This window comes from Anabrus simplex, chromosome 3, assembly GCF_040414725.1.
Source record: "Anabrus simplex isolate iqAnaSimp1 chromosome 3, ASM4041472v1, whole genome shotgun sequence".
Taxonomy (NCBI): Eukaryota; Metazoa; Arthropoda; class Insecta; order Orthoptera; family Tettigoniidae; genus Anabrus; species Anabrus simplex.
The window spans coordinates 25,794,574-25,814,031 of record NC_090267.1 but is presented as its reverse complement, the minus strand read 5'-3'; the positions used below and the strand labels follow the sequence as shown (position 1 = coordinate 25,814,031).

The window sequence follows — 19,458 nt, the reverse complement described above, 5'->3', positions numbered from 1 at the left end:
AGTTATCCCAGTCTTTAAGAGTGGAAACTTACACGATTTACATAATTACAGACCAATATCAATACTTACTGCTGTTATTTCAAAAATATTTGAATGTGTTATGAAAGATCGGTTTACTAAATTTTTAATCAAATATAACTTGTTAAATAATGCACAAGACAGGTTCAGAGCTGGCAGAAGTACTTTGTCTGCTTTATCACATTTTACACAGTTGATCGTAAATGTTCTTGATAATGATGAAACTGTGATAGGACTATTTCTTGACCTTTCAAAGGCATTTGATACTGTTGATCATGAAATATTATTGCACAAATTATATCAGACTGGAGTTAGAGGAATTGTTAATGACGGGTTTAGATCATACCTGGATAAACGATCCCAGTTTGTTGAAATTACACATTGTAACAGTAAACGGCATAATGAGACATGTCACCCTCGGGTAAAAAACATAGACTTAGGTATTCCAAAGGTAGTATATTGGGGCCTGTTCTTTTCTTGATCTATGTGAATGATCTTCCTCACAATAATCAAGTAGAAACTGCAGTTCTCTATGCTGATGATACAAGCATAATTATTAATAATCCTGACCCTATGTCCATAGAAAGTGCAGCAAATACAGTCCTGTGTAGTTTAGAATCAAGGTTCAGGAAAAACAAATTAACAATGAACCTAAAAAAGACCCAATACATGGAATTCAAGGCATCTAACTACCATGACAAAACGGCAAACAAACACAACCTTATATTAAATGCACATGCAATTGAAAATACGTTGACCACACAATATTTAGGTGTCCATATAGATGAAAAATTAAGATGCGATTGTCATATTAAAAAAAATACGGATGTCTCTGAGTTCTGTTTGTTTTGCCTTCAGGATTTTGTCTAATAGTTGTAGTGAAGAATATGCTATTGCCCTCTGGGGCTGCTACAGATAAAATCTTGATGTTTTTCGAATACAGAAATGAGCTATCAGAATTATATTGAGATGTAACAGGTTAGATCATTGCAGACCATTATTTAAGAGACTAAGGATACTCCCAGTACCAAGCATATACATCATGCAATGCATTCTACACATGAAAAAAAAACTGATCACTTCAGAAAGACTTTTGACAATCACAATTACCAGACACGAACAAGAAATAATATTTTTATTGAGCACTAGCAAATGTACCAGTGCTTCGCAACGGTATTCTATATTGTATACGGATATCGAAGTAAATTACTGTACATGAAGAGAATAAGAATTTTTAAATTGCATGTCCCTTGGCGTTAATCTGAGAAAAAGCATAGGGAGGTTCGCAGACGTTGTTTCCTATGTAAAGTGCGAGTTGCGGAGTTGTGATGATAACTACAGGTACACTTGTCTACCACAATTCATTATACGTAACGTCAGTCACATTTTAATGGGTAAATTTGTTTATAATCGGGGGCACCCTTCCAAGAAGCACCAATACCTAATGATAAAGAGTTTTGAAAGAAATGCAAGTTCCCTTGGATTCTGCTAGTTTAATCGAGAAGGGAATTATTCATTACAATGGTACACAGGCGTTGGAGGAGGACCCCATTCCTACTGCCAGTTAAAGTCGGTGTGGGGAGTACTGATTACATCAGCAGACGCCCTCCTTCTGACAGTCACTAATGATTTGTAAAGTATTAATTACAATGTGAGACACACTACATCTAGATCGCAACAAATCGACTTAAATGAATAAATATAGATGGACATACGGAAGTATATGCATGTTCACCTTAATTTACAGAATAACTACTGCTAAAACGGTGCATCATACCGAAAAACGGATTGTACGAAAAGAAGCCTCTGGCCTCATTTAGTGGTCTAAATGACAGGCCCTATGATATTTCCTCGTATCTCATCTACTTAAAGGTTAAATTATTCAGAAACGTTGAATAGGGTGTAATTTGCATAAGGTTTTCACAAAGTGAATTACTTTTCAGATACATATGCGACGACTTCAAACATAGCATTTGGCTCACATGTGGCTAGCAGGTGGGCCAATATTCGTGTAGAATTTGATGATCGGTTCTTTCCTATAAGTGAATCAAACCATCAATTATATGTGTTAAAGTGCAAAATTTACGTAAATCCAAAAATAGAGCCAAATTTAACATATAAGGGATAGAGATACGACAAAAAGTCATAGGACCAAAGTTGTAGATCACTCCAAATTGAACTGAGACTGTGCCATCCGTTTTGTGATACGACTTACCGTTTAGCCAACAAATACCTCAAAAGGAATGTCTGCACAGTCATTAAAATTGCCTCCATATTTCGATATCTTTGGGGGTAAAAAGTGAAAAATTTGAACATCTTGGAATTTTTCCGTCGGTTAGGGACTGAAAGCTATAATTTCACCAAATTTCAATTTTCTACCTCGTATGGCAGGATGTGCCGCCATTTTGATTTGGGGGGAAAAAAGTAGGAAATTCCCGAAATTTTTTTAAGCCCACGAACCCTATAGGTTGTCGCTTTGGATGCATTATACGACTGCGTTCTTAAGCTGAGCCAAAAATTCGAGAACCCCAGTGTGCCCCCTTGAGAGAATTTTGAGAATTTTCGATTTTTCTAGCTATCCTGGGGTCATCAGCTTCTCCCGTACCAAGTTTCAAATTTCTGAGGTTTCTGGAAGTGCCTCATTAATTCACGTCTTTTTTCATTATTAAATATTTATATATACATCGCTCCTGACCGACTTGCTTTTATATATATATGGATGAGGGATAAGCATGAGCACGTTGAGAAGTGCAGACTTCCACTTCGAGATTCATAACTCCTAAACGGTGCATGATATTAACAAATGGTTTGCGGCATCAGACGTTTTATTTATTGCTCTACACGTTTGTTTCTGAACCATTTTCTCGTATCTCCCATATTTAGGGGGTAAATTGAGTTCAAACATTTAATAGGGTGAAATTTGGGTGCATTTTTAAACTTTTACATTACTTTTTGCATACTTATGTATAAGCTAGAATCATGAAATTTGGTCCACATATGGTCCCTGATTGTGCCAATTTGTGCACCCAACTTGATGATCCTATCATTCCCATAAGTGTGTCAAACAATGAAATATACTTGTAAAAATCACCAAATTTACGAACCAATCCAGAAATACGGCCAAATCTAAAGTATAAGGGAGAGAGATACGACAAAAAGTCATAGGATCAAAGTTGTAGATCACGCGGGATTGAACCGAGATTGTGCCATCCGTTTTGTGATACAACTTACCGTTTAGCCAACAAATACCTCAAAAGGAATGTCTGCACAGTCATTAAAATTGCCTCCATATTTCGATATCTTTGGGGGTAAAAAGTGAAAAATTTGAACATCTTGGAATTTTTCCGTCGGTTAGGGACTAAAAGCTATAATTTCACCAAATTTCAATTTTCTACCTCCTCTGGCAAGATGTGCCGCCATTTTGATTTGGGGGGACGGGGGATAAAAAGTAGGAAATTCCTGACAATTTTTTAAGCCCACGAACCCTATAGGTTGTCGCTTTGGATGCATTATACGACTGCGTTCTTAAGCTGAGCCAAAACTTTGAGGCCCCCAGCGTGCCCCCTTGAGGGAATTTTGAGAATTTTCGATTTTTCTAGGGATCCTGGGGTCATCAGCTTCTCCCGTACCAAGTTTCAAATTTCTGAGGTTTCTGGAAGTGCCTCATTAATTCACGTCTTTTTTCATTTTTAAATATTTATATATACATCGCTCCAGACTGACTTGCTTTTATATATATAGATGAGGGATAAGCATGAGCACGTTGAGAAGTGCAGACTTCCACTTCGAGATTCATAACTCCCAAACGGTGCATGATATTAACAAACGGTTTGCGGCATCAGACGCTTTTATTTATTGCTCTACACGTTTGTTTCTAAACCATTTTCTCATATCTCCCATATTTAGGGGGTAAATTGAGTTCAAACATTTAATAAGGTGAAATTCGGGTGCATTTTTAAAGTTTTACATTACTTTTTGCATACTTATGTATAAGCTAGAATCATGAAATTTGGTCTACATATGGCCCGTAATCGTGGCAATTTGCGCACCCAACGTGATGATCCTATCATTCTTATAAGTGTGTCAAACCAAATCAAAATCTCTTTATTTGCAAATGAGGTGTCTACCTCGGTGGCAAATGGTACACTAAAATACATTATTGTCAAGCACTAAATATTAAATTAACAAGAGAAGAAAATTTTCCTATAATACAATATTATACAATTTACGCTAACAATGTTTTCTATTAAAAACACAGCTCATCCTTAATAAATTTATATTGTTTAGAAAATTCTACTTATAATATCTCCTGTACTACTTACAAATATAGTCAACTGATATACAGTATGTGGAATTACTTCAAATGATACTATACAACTGGTATAAGATTAATATTTACATTGCATTTTTTTTTAGTTCCGTTTGGGCCTGCTATGGACCACGTGGTTCTTATCTCTAGCAGCTTTCTTCTTTGACCAGTACTCCTTCATTCTTGCACTGTGAATGTCTTTTCGCTCCTGAGTCCATTTCACACCTCCTCCCGGACGTACTGTTTTTTCTGTTAGTGACTGGAGAGAGTTTGATGTTCTGATCAACGTTCTGTACCTATTCCTGTCATAAATTTCACTGGGAGCAATGTCCAATTCTTGAAGGTCTTTTCTGACGAGTCTTGCCCACTTGGCATTAGTCGCTTTCCCTCTAGAGATGGTGTGAAAGATTCTGGAGGTGAGCCTCTGATTGTCCATTCTCATGACATGACCGTAGAAGTTCAATCTCCTCTTCCTCATAGATGTTGTAATGCTCTCCAATTGTTGGTACAGTTCGTTGTTGTGCCTGATTCTGTACTTGCCTTCTTCTTTAATGGGGCCCATGATTTTTCTCAGGATCTTCCTTTCCTTCAGCTCCAGTTTTCTAAGTTGCCCTTTTCTTACCATGTTTAGGCATTCTGAGGCATATAGTACTGACGGTCTCACTACAGTAGTGTAATGCCTGATTTTGAGGTTAAGGGAGAGGGATTTGGATTTGTACATACTCTTACATAGGTGGTAGGCATTTTCCAATTTGATGCATCTGCTGTTCATGGCCTGATCTTCATTCATGTTTGGGGTTATCCATTCTCCTAGGTATTTGAAGGAGTTAGTCCTTTGTATTGTTTTGTCCCCCAGTGGGATTGATTTGGGTGCATCTTTGATGTTGGTAATAAACTGTGTTTTGTTGATGGCGATCTTCAGCCCTACTTTAGCTGCTATGTGGTCGAGAGAGGATAGTTGATGGATAGCTTCCTCCACACTGGATGCCAGGAGTGTAAGGTCGTCTGCGAAGGCTGAACAGTTGACTGTTAACTTGTCTTTCTTGTAGCCAATTCTCAATCCAGAGTCATCCTGTAGCATTTTCGTCCACTCACGAATGACTTTTTCAAGTAGGCAATTAAAGAGGATTGGAGATAGGCCATCCCCTTGTCTAACACCTGTTTTGATCTCAAATCTCTGGGACAGTTCCCCTCTGAATTTGATTCTGGCAGTAGTGTTGGTAAGAGTTGCTTTCACTAGATTCAAGGTTTTCTTATCTAGCCCCAGTTCAGCGAGTGCCTGGAAGAGTGACTCTCTATCTACTGAATCGTAGGCCTTCTGAAAGTCAACAAATGTTGCCACGTAGGGTGAGGCGCTTAGGTTTTTGTAAGTGATGATGGTTTTGAGGTTCAGGATTTGTTCGGCACATGACCTTGACTTGCGAAACCCAGCCTGGTACTCTCCGATGCAGGAGTCTATTTTTTTATAATTATTTTTTTTACCCGTTCTGGATCCTAAGTAGCATAACGACCTGCTGCGTCTTAACCAGAGCCCCTTTTGCCACCACTTTTCAGAGTTCCTGAAGGGCCTTCACAGCTACCGTAGCGGTCCCAGGGCCCTCGAAGTCCCCACTGTACTTCACCCCTACAGGCAGTCCCTTACTTTGGCTGTCCAAACTCCTTAGACCAGGGGATGGAATTAATTTATTCACACACATTTTTTTATTTACAACAACCTGCACTGGTCGAATGCCCTCTATCACTTCATTTATTTTCTCTGTTGCTGTTTATTCTCTTCTTGAATATCTGTACAGATTTTGGAAAAGGATCAAACACTACCCCTGGTAAACTGTTCCACTCCTTCACACCCTTCCCAATGAATGAAAATTTACCCCAATCGCTTCTGCTAAAATTCCTTCTAATTTTATATTTGTGGTCAGTCCTGCCGATATAATTATTTTCCAACTGAAGCCTCTCACGGATATCTCCCCATGCTGCTTCTCCTGTATAGGCTCTATATAATCCTATAAGTCTAGTTTTCTCCCTTCTCTTACTCAAAGTTTCCCACCCAAGTTCCTTTAACATTTCTGATACACTACTCTTTCTCCTGAAATCCCCTGTTACAAATCTTGCTGCTTTCCTCTGCACACTATCTATTTCTTTTATTAGGTATTCTTGGTGAGGACCCCAAACACTGTTTGCATATTCCAATAATGGACGAACCATACTCAAGTAACTTTTTTCTTTTAATTCTTTGTTGCATCCTTTAAGTAGCCTCATTATGATATGTAACGATCTGTATGCTTTCCCAACAATGTCATCAATATGACCCTTCCAGTGCAAATTACTTTCAAATCTCACACCTAAGTATTTGCACTTGCCATCTTTTGGGATAACTACCTCATCCAAAGTATATTCAAATTCAGTTTTAAAGCTCTTGTTTGTAAAAGTTGTAACAGTTGATTTGCCTCCATTAACCTTCATATTATTTTCTTCAACCCATTGTTGGATACTTTCAAGGTCCCTTTGTAATTCTGAACAATCCTCAATGTTGTATACTTGTAAAAATCAACAAATTAGGAACAGTCCAGAAATACGGCCAAACTTAACGTATAAGGGAGAGAGATACGACAAACTGTCACGGGACCAAAATTGTAGATCACTCCGAATTGAAGGGTCATTATGCCATCCGTTTTGTGATACGACTTACCGTTTAGCCAAAAAATAGCTCAAAAGGAATGTCTGCACGGTCATTAAAATTATCTCCATATTTCGATATCTTTGGGGAAAAAGTGAAAAATTTGAACATCTTGGGATTTTCCCGTCGGTTAGGGACCAAAACTATAATTTCACCAAATTTCAATTGTCTACCTCGTCTGGCAGGTTCTGCCGCCATCTTGATTTGGTGGGACGGGGGATAAAAATTAGGAAATTCCCGAAAATTTTTAAGCCCACGAAACCTATAGGTTGTCGTTTTGGAAATATTATACGACTGCATTCTTATGCGGAGCCCAAAATTTGACCCCCCAGCGTGCCCCCTTCAGGGAATTTTGAGAATTTTCGATTTTTCTAGGGATCCTAGGGTCATCAGCTTCTCCCGTACCAAGTTTCAAATTTCTGAGATTTCTGCAAGTGCCTCATTAATTCACGTCTTTTTTCATTTTTAAATATTTATATATACATCGCTCCAGCCTGACTTGCTTTTATATATATAGATGACGGATAAGCATGAGCACGTTGAAAAGTGCAGACTTCCACTTCGAGATTCATATCTCCTAAACGGTGCATGATATTAAGAAACAGTTTGCGCCATTGGACGCCCACTTTAACGCTCTACATGTTTGTTTCTAACCATTTCATCGTATCTCCCATATTCAGGGGGTTAATTTAGTTCAAAATTTGAATAGGGTGAAATTTGGTCCACATATGGCCCCTAATCGTGGCAATTTGCGCACGCAACGTGATGATCCTATCATTCTTACAAGTGTGTCAAACAATGAAATATACTTGTAAAAATCACCAAATTTACGAACAGTCCAGTTATACGGCCAAATTTAACGTGTAAGGGAGAAAAATACGACAAACTGTCACAGGACCAAAATTGTAGATGACTCCGAATTGAGGGGTCACTGTGCCATCCGTTTTGTGATACGACTTACCGTTTAGCCAAAAAATAGCTCAAAAGGAATGTCTGCACAGTCATTAAAATTGCCTCCATATTTCGATATCTTTGGGGGTAAAAAGTGAAAAATTTGAACATCTTGGAATTTTCCCGTCGGTTAGGGACCAAAAGCTATAATTTCACCAAATTTCAATTGTCTACCTCGTCTGGCAGGTTGTGCCGCCAACTTGATTTGGGGGGACGGGGGATAAAAATTAGGAAATTCCCGAAAATTTTTTAAGCCCACGAACCCTATAGGTTGTTGCTTTGGATGCATTATACGACTGCGTTCTTAAGCTGAGCCAAAAATTCGAGGCCCCCAGTGTGCCCCCTTGAGAGAATTTTGAGAATTTTCGATTTTTCTAGGGATCCTGGGGTCATCAGCTTCTCCCGTACCAAGTTTCAAATTTCTGAGGTTTCTGGAAGTGCCTCATTAATTCACGTCTTTTTTCATTTTTAAATATTTATATATACATCGCTCCAGACTGACTTGCTTTTATATATATAGATGAGGGATAAGCATGAGCACGTTGAGAAGTGCAGACTTCCACTTCGAGATTCATAACTCCCAAACGGTGCATGATATTAACAAACGGTTTGCGGCATCAGACGCTTTTATTTATTGCTCTACACGTTTGTTTCTAAACCATTTTCTCATATCTCCCATATTTAGGGGGTAAATTTAGTTCAAATTTTGAATAGGGTGAAATTTGGGTACATTTTGAACATTTTACATTACTTTTTGCCTACTTATGTATAAGCTAGAATCATGAAATTTGGTCCACATATGGCCCCTAAGCGTGGCAATTTGCGCACCCAACGTGATGATCCTATCATTCTTACAAGTGTGTCAAACAATGAAATATACTTGTAAAAATCACCAAATTTACGAACAGTCCAGTTATACGGCCAAATTTAACGTGTAAGGGAGAAAAATACGACAAACTGTCACAGGACCAAAATTGTAGATGACTCCGAATTGAATGGTCACTGTGCCATCCGTTTTGTGATACGACTTACCATTTAGCCAAAAAATAGCTCAAAAAGAATGTCTGCACAGTCATTAAAATTGCCTCCATATTTCGATATCTTTGGGGGTAAAAATTGAAAAATTTGAACATCTTGGAATTTTCCCGTCAGTTAGGGACCAAAAGCTATAATTTCACCAAATTTCAATTGTCTACCTCGTCTGGCAGGTTGTGCCGCCATCTTGATTCGGGGGGATGGGGGATAAAAATTAGGAAATTTCCGAAAATTTTTAAGCCCACGAAACCTATAGGTTGTCGTTTTGGAAATATTATACGACTGCGTTCTTATGCGGAGCCCAAAATTTGAGCCCCCCCCAGCGTGCCCCCTTCATGAAATTTTGAGAATTTCCAATTTTTCTAGGGATCCTGTCGTCATCAGCTTCTCCCGTACCAAGTTTCAAATTTCTGAGATTTTTGGAAATGCCTCATTAATTAACGCCTTTTTTCATTTTTAAATATTTATGTATACATCGCTCCAGCCCGACTTGCTTTTATATATATGGACAAGAGTAAAACCATTGCCTTGAGACATGTAAACTCTGTTGGAAGCAGATTGTATAATAAGCTTCAAATAAGATTAAAGATATTAGTCCCACCAGTTCATTTACCACAGCTTTAAAAAATCTCCTGCTGAGTAGCTGCTTCTATAGTACAGAAGAATACAAGATGAAGTGCTGGTAAAGATGCTACTACTCATTATCTTGTAAACATTCTTAATATCTAGTATATAGCCATAAAATTATGTTAATGTCACATTGATTATGTACGTATTATTCACACCACTCATAGATATTTATTTTTATTTTGTCTTGCAAATAATGGTTATTAATATTATTTATTATTTAAAAAAATTAAGGTGTGCTGTCCTAACATTGAGGTATTTAGTGTTTCTGATTTTTTCTTTTTTTCTTCCCTTTCAAAATGTTCATTATTGTGCATATATTATTGTTAGTATTAAGAAATCACTCGACAACTCCTTTACTGTTGGCATATTTCAAAATATGTAAATAAGCTAAATAAATGAATGAATGAATAAAAGAGCAACTGAACTGCACCATTCCAAGTATGGCATCACTATGCATGTTAAGGATGACATTGATACTGTACTGTGTTGCCTCCATATACTTAACCAAACTTTCTTCTCATGATACCAGTGGGAGACAGTGCAATACCCGACAACTTCAACAGATACCACACCCCTCAAGGAGATGTGATAAATGCGATAAGAATGGTGACTAGGTTAATTAAATGGATGGATGCATGTAACTTTTTTTTTTTTTAAAGACGGAAGCTTTACCTTCCAGTTTTTACTCAGTGAAAGTAACTTTACTTTGGTGTCTGATGTTTAAGATCCAGGCACACTTCACTCAGCCTGGTGACACCAGAATTATTTTCCCGATATGTTTTGTGTAATGCAGCCTCAGCTCCCTCAATCCGAAGACAGGTCCTGAATAATTTCCCTCGTAGACAGCACAGTTATAATTTACAACATTCTTGTCTGGATTCCATTAATAGGATCAGCACTTAAGACTTGCTGAAATTTTCAGACTGGGATATGTACTCCAAGTACACTGATACTACTCTAAGGTGGGTGCAACCAACTGATGAGAACTATGATCAATTTGTTGGTTTAATGACATTTATTGTCAAAAGAAGCAAGAGGATTTTGCAAAGATTGTGTGTCTGGTTGGAGTGAGGAAACCTCTTCTGTAAGCAAGTTTGTAGAAGACAGCAGTCATAAAAGGGCAGCAGAACTACTGAAATCCTTGGACAGTGTACGCAGAGTAAAAAAGACCTCAACTTTTGAAAACCTTAATTTCGATCACTCAAGTAGGAATGCATGATCTCTCATGCAAAAACAGGATTCAACATCATGCTTTCATACATGCATCCTAGTGTCATTTCTCTCCTGCAATTCTTGCATCACCTGTTTACTCTGTGCCGGTGTTTTTCACTAACCAAACCAAGCTGTTCATAAGACCTGTGACCACGCTCATCGGCTGGAGGACTACAAGAGTTGTTTCTGTCTTCGACTGATATCAATTTCCTGTCTTTGATGTACACATACAAATTGCACAACAGCATCTCTAGAGGTTGTGTGCCAAAAAGAACAATCTTTTGAAACAGCATGCTAAGCACTCGAGTTTATGCATGTTCTCCATGTAAACTTCTTCAAGGGATATTTATATCGCTTCAGAGCTGTGCTAGGGAACCTCCAGCCAGTGCTAAGTTCACTATACAGGATTTGCCGAGGAAGACTGTTGGCTAACATATGCTGGAATACCGTATTCATTTCATGACTTTCTCGTTCTAAATATACATAGCTTTTCAGTGCGCGATTACATTCTTTAAGTTTATTTCATGTGAATAGGGTATATAGTGTAGTGTGTTTTAATTTAAGTGCATATTTTAATGTTATGTTCAGCCAATCATCACATTCTGCCACACTCCACGACTTTTGTCATTCTCAGTTTTTGTTTTATTGGGACCGATTATGTCTTTTGGGGACAACAATATATTTTTGATGATAGTTGAAGTTCCTTTACAGCAAGCGGAGAGAAAACAAAGCCCGGCTTGTGTTTAATATTTTGCAGTGAAGAGAATTACAGGGCTTTTTGCACCCCCAGCTGGCTCATTAGATTTCCAGAGTACTCAAACTCAAAATGCCATTGAAACCCTAGATGTGTGTGGTGTTGAACCATCTTGCTGGAACCAAAGTTGACTTGTATCAGTACAGCGCCTGTGTCATTCCAGTGCCAGAAGTTGCAGATGGGAACTCGGCTGTGTCAACCCATATTAAAATGTTGCCAAATCTTTGCTGCGCAACCAAGTCAGCTGCCTTAAAAAATGGCTCCACAGCAAACGCCCAATGTGTAACATTCCACAGCTACATGAAAACTCAGGCTCCCATAGCTGTATATCAGCAAGATTTATGACGTGTTTAGGGAATGTGAGAAGGTAATTTTGTGGTAGAAGGTCTATTTCTAGACTCACAATGGCAGCATTTCTGCTACCTGACAAACAGCAGTATGGTACTACGGAGTCAGGAATTCCATCAAAACATTTCTTTGGTGAGGTGAAATTACTTGTCTACCCCAGAAGCTAGAGCTGGAGAGATGAATCGAAACTTTAGAAATTTACTTGTACAGAAGAATGCTTCAAATATCCAGGGTAGAAAAGACCGATGAGGAACTTGTCAAATAAGAAAAAAGAAGAGATGCTAACATTCGTCAAGGAACGAAAGCTCAGGTACATCATGAGAGGCGAAAGATATGAACTTCTCCAATTTATCATAGAGGGTAATTTTTTTTTTCTTTTCAATTTTGCTATATGTCGCATCGACACAGATAGGTCTTACAGGGACGATGCGATAGGAAAGGCCTAGGAATGGGAAGGAAGCGGCCGTGGCCTTAATTAAGGCACAGCCCCCAGCATTTGACTGGTGTGAAAATGGGAAACCAAGGAAAACCATCTTCAGGGCTGCCAACAGTGGGGTTCGAACCCACTATCTCCCGGAGGCAAGCTCACAGCAGGGCACCACTAACCGCAAGGCCAACTCACCCGGTGAGGGGGAAAACTAAAGAAAAACAATCTATGGCGAGATGGAGAAATTCCTGGCTTAAAGACCTGCATCGCTGTTATGGATGAACCTCCATCAAAATATTTCGAGCTGCTGTTTCGAGAATTATCATAATCAATTGGATCGCTACCCGTCGTAAGAAGATGGCGTAAGAAGTAGAACCACTTGGTAAGGAACCAATTCCTCTTTTAAAATTATAGTAATAAGGTAAATAGGATTCCATTTTTATTGGTATACTAGCTGTAGTACCGTTCATTGACAGGACAATCACTTAGCTCGTCATTGCTGCCGGGACAAAACATCCTATGTGAAATATTTTAGCTTGTAACTTTGGCCACTAAGGTTCTGACATCTAAGGTGCAATATTGTGTGAATAATGTCAAGGCATTCTCGCTCTTCACTATGTAACAATTAAAATTGAAATAATTGATAAGGAGATTCCACCTATTCAATACCAAAGAATAAGAAATGTAGTGAATTACATTCTCATTTAATAATAATTATTAGAAATGGTACCGGTTTCGACCCTAGTCCAGGTCATCATCAACCGATTAAGAAATGGAAAACAAAGCATAGGATCAGTAGAAGAGGCAATATGAAAAGGAAATGAACGGGGGTAGACACTGTAAAACTTAGAAGTAAAATACAAGTCATTCAAAAGAAAAACAGTGCGCAATTCTCTTGGCGGCAACAAGGCACACGCAGCGCTAGGCAAAGTCCCACAATGATTATGAATAGCGGAGAATCACATGGGAGGTTTTGTCCCGACAACGACGATGTTCATGATTACATGTTTGTCCATCCCTCATATTGTGCCATCAATGATAAATAATAATGAAATGAAATGGCGTATGGTTTTTAGTGCCGGGAGTGTCCGACGACATGTTCGGTTTGCCGGGTGCAGGTCTTTTGATTTGACTCCCATAGGTGACCTGCGCGTTGTGATGACGATGAAATGATGATGAAGATGACACATACACCCAGCCCCCGTGCCAGCGAAATTAACCAGTTATGGTTAAAATTTCCGACCCTACCAGGAATCGAACCCGGGACCCCTGTGACCAAAGGCCAGCACGCTAACCATTTAGCCATGGAGCCGGGAATAAATAATAATAATAATAATAATAATAATAATAATAATAATAATAATAATAATAACTGCTAAATCTTGACACAAATTATACAATGATTGATACTTGATCAATTAACCTGCACAGTGTCCAAAAGACAGAAGTTACTTTTTCATGAAGGTGAACTAAATTAGATGTCGAAATTTAACTTATCAGTCTTTAGAATTTGGCTACAGAAGGTAATGAAACTAAAAATCTAGTGTTTTTCTTTACAGCAATAAATATTTATTGTTAATGCAACAGTCACCATGTCAAATCCTATTGCTATGACTGGATATTTCTAAGAGGGTTATTTATTAACAGTTTCATCCACCCTAACTCTCCCATTCACTCCGTAGGCTTCTAGAGATGTGAAGTTCCTGTGCTGATCTCACAATCCTTTTCGATCATGAGTCCGCTCTTCCCAGTTATCAATTTGAAGGGTCCGGCATACCTTGTTGATCTCCTTCTTCCAGGTGCTTGGGGCTTTTCCTTAAGGTCTTTTCCCATTAAGAGAGCCCTTGTGTAGATCTACTGGTGCTCTGCTATCCTGCATTCTCAGTACATGTCCAGCCCAGTACAGTCTGTTGGATTCTATCACACCCGTTATAGTGTGTTGTTGAGAGGTAGTAAATCTCATAATTAGATCTTTTCTACCAACTTTGGGAGATGGGATCGAACCATGGGCCAAATATTTTTCCATAAACTTTATTCTCAAAGACTTGCAACTACTGTTGCTCTTTCTTGGTTATACTCCATGTCTCGGAACCGTACAGAAGTACTGGTCGAATGATTGCATTGTAGATAATCATTTTTGCATTCCTTGTTAAAAACTTGGAGCCTAATATACGGCTCACAGAGTCAAATGGCTTATTTGCATTCTTAATTCTAGCTTGATTTTCCTATTGCCTTCGGTTTTGCTCATCAATTAATACACCAAGGAATTTAAACTCCTCTACTTTTTAAAATATATATTTCCCAATCTTCAAAGGCAATCTGTCAACCTACTCATGATTTGGTCTCTGTACAACCATGTAATGTATCTTTATATCATTCACCCGTAAGCCAATTTTTGCTGCCATTTCCTCTAGTTCCCCAAATAACTGCCTAATTTCTAATTCATTGTGGCCAATAAAAACAATATCATATGCATATGCAAGGACTTTATGTTGTCTCCCTATTATGATGCCAGCAGGTACAAGAGGTAATTTCCTGATAATCTTCTCCAGTGCAATGTTGAATAGAAGAGGTGATAGTGCATCCTTTATTAATAATATTATTCTGCCTGGATTTCTTCCCCTCCTCCCATGTTTCCCTTTTGTTATGTTCCTTACCTCAAATCCCTTCCACTATAAACTCTTGCCTACTTCTAGCCATGTTTCCAAAAGGGCCACAATATCAAAACTCTCCACTAATTTTACCACCTCCCCGTTATCCAATTTGCTTATCACCCCTTCAATATTTACAAAATCAATCTTCCAACATAGTTATTTATTACCCTCTCCGTCCTCTCCCCTCCCTTATACTTGTTTTCTTCTGTTATACTGGTCGCTTTACTTCTTGTTACCCTCGCTCCCTCTTTTTCAGCTCCCATATCCTCCTTTCTGACAATTTTACCACTCTCTTTACACCCCTTCTCATCGTGTCCTTTATTTTTCTTACCCCATAAGTCTTTGAACTTCGTCGTCTTCTTTCTTCTCCTTCCACTGCTCAGTTTGTGTGCGTCGGCACCAAACTCTCCTCACTCTCTGCTCTCTCTGTTATCCCTTCCTCCTCTAGGCACTGGGCTTCACTCACTCCGTCATCACAATCTGCGCTTATCTTGACATTCCTATAACTTTCAACAGCCGACTGTTTGCAACCTGCTGATGTTTACCATCCATTTCCTGTAGATTGTTCACTGACCACACACGTGGCCATCTTCTGTTCCCAACTACCAGCTGCTGACCTCTAATATATGCTCTCAGGCCTTGCTGCCTAGCTGCCCATTCCTTAAAATTCTAAATTCTTTACTTGTTTCACTACCCATATTGCTCTTCAACCATACTTCTTCCGTTTTTAAGTTTCCTGCGTTCCTTAGCACAATATCCGCCATCAGGGTGGATAATAATGACACTTTAATGGGCATATTGCCCTTCCTTCTCCCTATTCTATACATATCGTCTATGTCCACCTCATTAAAGTTAGTCTTCATTTTACCTTGCACCACAACCACCACCTTATACACTAGATCCTCTTTCCTCTTGCACCTTCTTGCACTCCATAAATAAAAATATTCTTTCTTCTTCTTTCCTGATCACCTTTAGCTCCTTCCCTCTTCACCTTTACCAGCTCCTCCTCCAGGTTTTCGATCTTCTTCCTCATTATTTCTATCACTTCTTTATTGCTCTCCACCTTCACCTTTAACTCTTCCAACTCCTCTTTGATGCACTGACTTTATGTCCTTAGCCTGCTCCTTTATGAACTCCCTTACTTGCTCCGTCTGACATGCCTCCTTCACCACCTCCTTTATTGCCTCAATTTTTTCCCATCCAAGAGCGTTCACAGGGCCTGGACCTGGATTCATCTCCACACCCCCTATTGCTAGCACCACTGCCACCACCACTGCTGCCAATATCCCCTCTTTCACATCCTTCATCTTATTGTTTACCTCTTCACTCATCCATCCGCTCTGCCAACTGCCTATCGCACCCCTATGTTGTTGCAAGGTGTTCCCCATTCCTCAGCACTCACTCAGCACATCCGTTCTCTCTGCTTGCTCAATCAAGTAGTTAATATAAGAGTAAGAAATGTGAATAGGTTAGTGAGAAGAGGACGAATATGGTGGATGACTGGTATATATATGAATAACGGATGGACAAGAATGAAAGACAATTTTGTATGTATATTGTGCAGTGAAACAAGATGAGATATTCACTTGTTAATGGTGTGCAAGGGAACTCGAATGGAGAGAGCGAAATACATGAGTGAGGATCAATTGAAAGTCATGAAACAGCAGGGTAACGAACAGAAGATCATAGAATGGGTAGTGAAAGAGTGGAAAAAACCAGGGAAGGTAAGTAAATTTTTAGATGGAGTTAGAAAATGCTGTATAAACAGGTTAAAGGAAGTGGAATTTAAAAGTAACAGGGAGGATGTAGAAATAGGTAGTTAGTGTGATAAATATTTATTCTTCTTGTCGTAGATTCTGGTTGTTGTAACTAGAAAGTAAAGATGGTGAGGTACGCAGATCAGTAGAGTATAAGACTGTGTATCAGAGTAGGGGTCCTAGGTCAGTGCTCGGCTACCTAGCTCAGCGTAATAGGCGTTGGGTCAGGTGGTGAACAGTTGGTTATCTGTGAAAGGGAGTGAAAGAAGAGTGGGGGACTGAGGAAGCCAAAGACAGTCTTGTATGGAAGAATGACTGCAAGGATGGCATAAGAGCAGATGCCCGAGATGGCAGGTCATCCATGACGGAGGGCAGGAGGTAACACCCATGCAGACGTACACCTAGAGTGGGTAGATTTTTCAGTTAACCTTGTATTTGATAATTTTATCACATTGTTATTTTTTTATCTATATTTTCTCGAAACAGATCCATTAGGTTGTGAAAATTTACAGATCTGGAGAAAATAAAGGTTTACGTAATGTAATGAATAGTGCATCCCTTTGTCTCAATCCAGTTTTATTCTGGAAGGAACTTGATTTTCTACCCTTGAACAAAACACAGCTAACATTACCATTCATACGCAGTTTACACATGTTAATTAATTTTATGGGAAAGCCATCACTAAACATGATATAAAAGAGGAAGGGTTCATATAAAATATTCAGTGTTTAACTAGTACTTACTGGTCATTTCTCTTGACACGAAAGTAATACTGCAATTTATCCACTCTAGTCAAGCGTTGTAGGAAATCTTCATCATGGGTGATGACAATTAGTTGGAAACCTTTGTTCACCATCCGAGAATTTACAATCCTAGGTTGAAAAAACAAAACACAATGAGCAACTGGAACTTACTAATAAGTAGGAAACATTAGAAAGAGGTAGAAGTTGTTAACATACTGAGGACTGGCCCTGGATGGAGGCTGCTATTCCATGTAGACCAGATAGTTCAAGCCTCCAAAAGAAAGAAATTACACTGCTGCACTTAAACTACTGTAACTCGAAAAGTATTTAAGATATCGACCTCAAACTTGGAACATGTACTCACTAGGTTGCTTAGTAGTCTGTATGGTATAATACCTTTCAAAGCAGTACCATTTGTGGTTCCATTTCATAGTCTTTCTAATCACAGTGTAGCAAGAGCGCCCATGCCCGGGGGCAAGGGGGGGACGCTCCCCCACCAGGGAAAGGCAAAATCTAATGTAGCCAGGTGTTTTTCTTTCAAGAAAATGATTTCAAAGTTGGTATTGCATAGAAGTGGTAGTACCATCCCCCAACAACAGGCAGGGGATATATTGTATATTTTAATATTATCACTCATATCATGTGACATTCTTCATTAGATTTAGGAATGTTTTTAAATTATATATTAGGTTAGCTTTAGATCTCATGACCAGCTGAGGATGACCTCTGTGAAGGTCGAAACCGGTACTGAATAGTAACAAGACACAATAAAGTATTGATTAGGTGGACGGTACCCATTCTTTGGGATTGTGAATACCAAGTATCAATATGGACATGAAACTGATAGATTATAGTACTACTGAATATACAAATTAAAACGATCCAACAGGGATATGGAAACACTATATACGATTATTTCCGACATGAAGGCATTTAATGTCACGTACCCGCAGGTACTGTGAAAACTATATCTACCACTTTTCAAGATGAGAGGAAAGTACTAAAAGGTGTGAAAAACACCAAACAACAAATATGAAAACATATGCACTGAGGCCAATAAAAGTATTACTGCAAATCGCACTCTTTCTAAAACAAATGTTAGTAGAAGCCTTTTATTTCGGAGCAGTAAGTTATTGTACCGGAAGGTACACCTGCCCCGTTCATTTAAATGAAGTGCCTTGGAGAATGCCATCTGATACAATCTAAAACTCGCAACAACTAATACAAGAAGTTTGGACATTACAGATGTCTATACTATAAACTTATGTCACGTCCTCTGGTACGAAGATTGACTATTAAAATTCTAAAGTAATTTTGTATTGTAAGGTTTCCTAAATCACACTCTTTCTAAAACAAATGTTAGTAGAAGCCTTTTATTTCGGAGCAGTAGGTTATTGTACCGGAAGGTACACCTGCCCCGTTCATTTAAATGAAGCGCCTTGGAGAATGCCATCTGATACAATCTAAAACTTTCTTTCTTTGTTTTTAATGTGTTAAAGTTTACAACATTTCTCTCTCTTCCCGCCAACTTAAGATGTTGGCCAATAGAAAATTCTGTGTATTTATTTTTCATCCAGTCAACAGTGCCTGGTATTTATTTAATTACCCAATAAAAATTGGGGGTGTGTCGGGCTTTAGCCTAGAGTTTTCTGGAACCTTCCTCTCGGATATAAAAGCTGGCACATTTTCAGACCAGTTCGTCTTATTGATTGTTCCAGTCTACAGAGTCCATCAGCTCAAGGTAATGGCAGTCCTGGTTTAACTAAGTGATAGTCTTTGAAAGCTAGCTCGAGTGAAAGGTTTCCAATCTTTAACAATGTAACTTTAATTTTCTAAAATGTATTTCCAAAATTCAAATGTAAATTTCAAACAAGCAGAAGGAACTTAAACGAAATCAGGGAACAGAGAGTGAACCACCCTCTAGTGTTCCCTATCAACTTGAT

The 19,458-nt window shown here is 38.7% G+C and overlaps 1 protein-coding gene across 1 annotated transcript in view; it reads right to left on the bottom strand.

Annotated features, from left to right (window-relative positions):
- Positions 1-19,458, bottom strand: part of rad50 (DNA repair protein rad50) — a 266,867-nt gene that overhangs the window by 4,446 nt on the left and 242,963 nt on the right. The window contains exon 27 of the mRNA XM_067142492.2: positions 17,516-17,644. Within this exon, the coding sequence (XP_066998593.2) occupies positions 17,516-17,644 (129 nt within the window). The remainder of the gene's footprint in view (positions 1-17,515; positions 17,645-19,458) is intronic.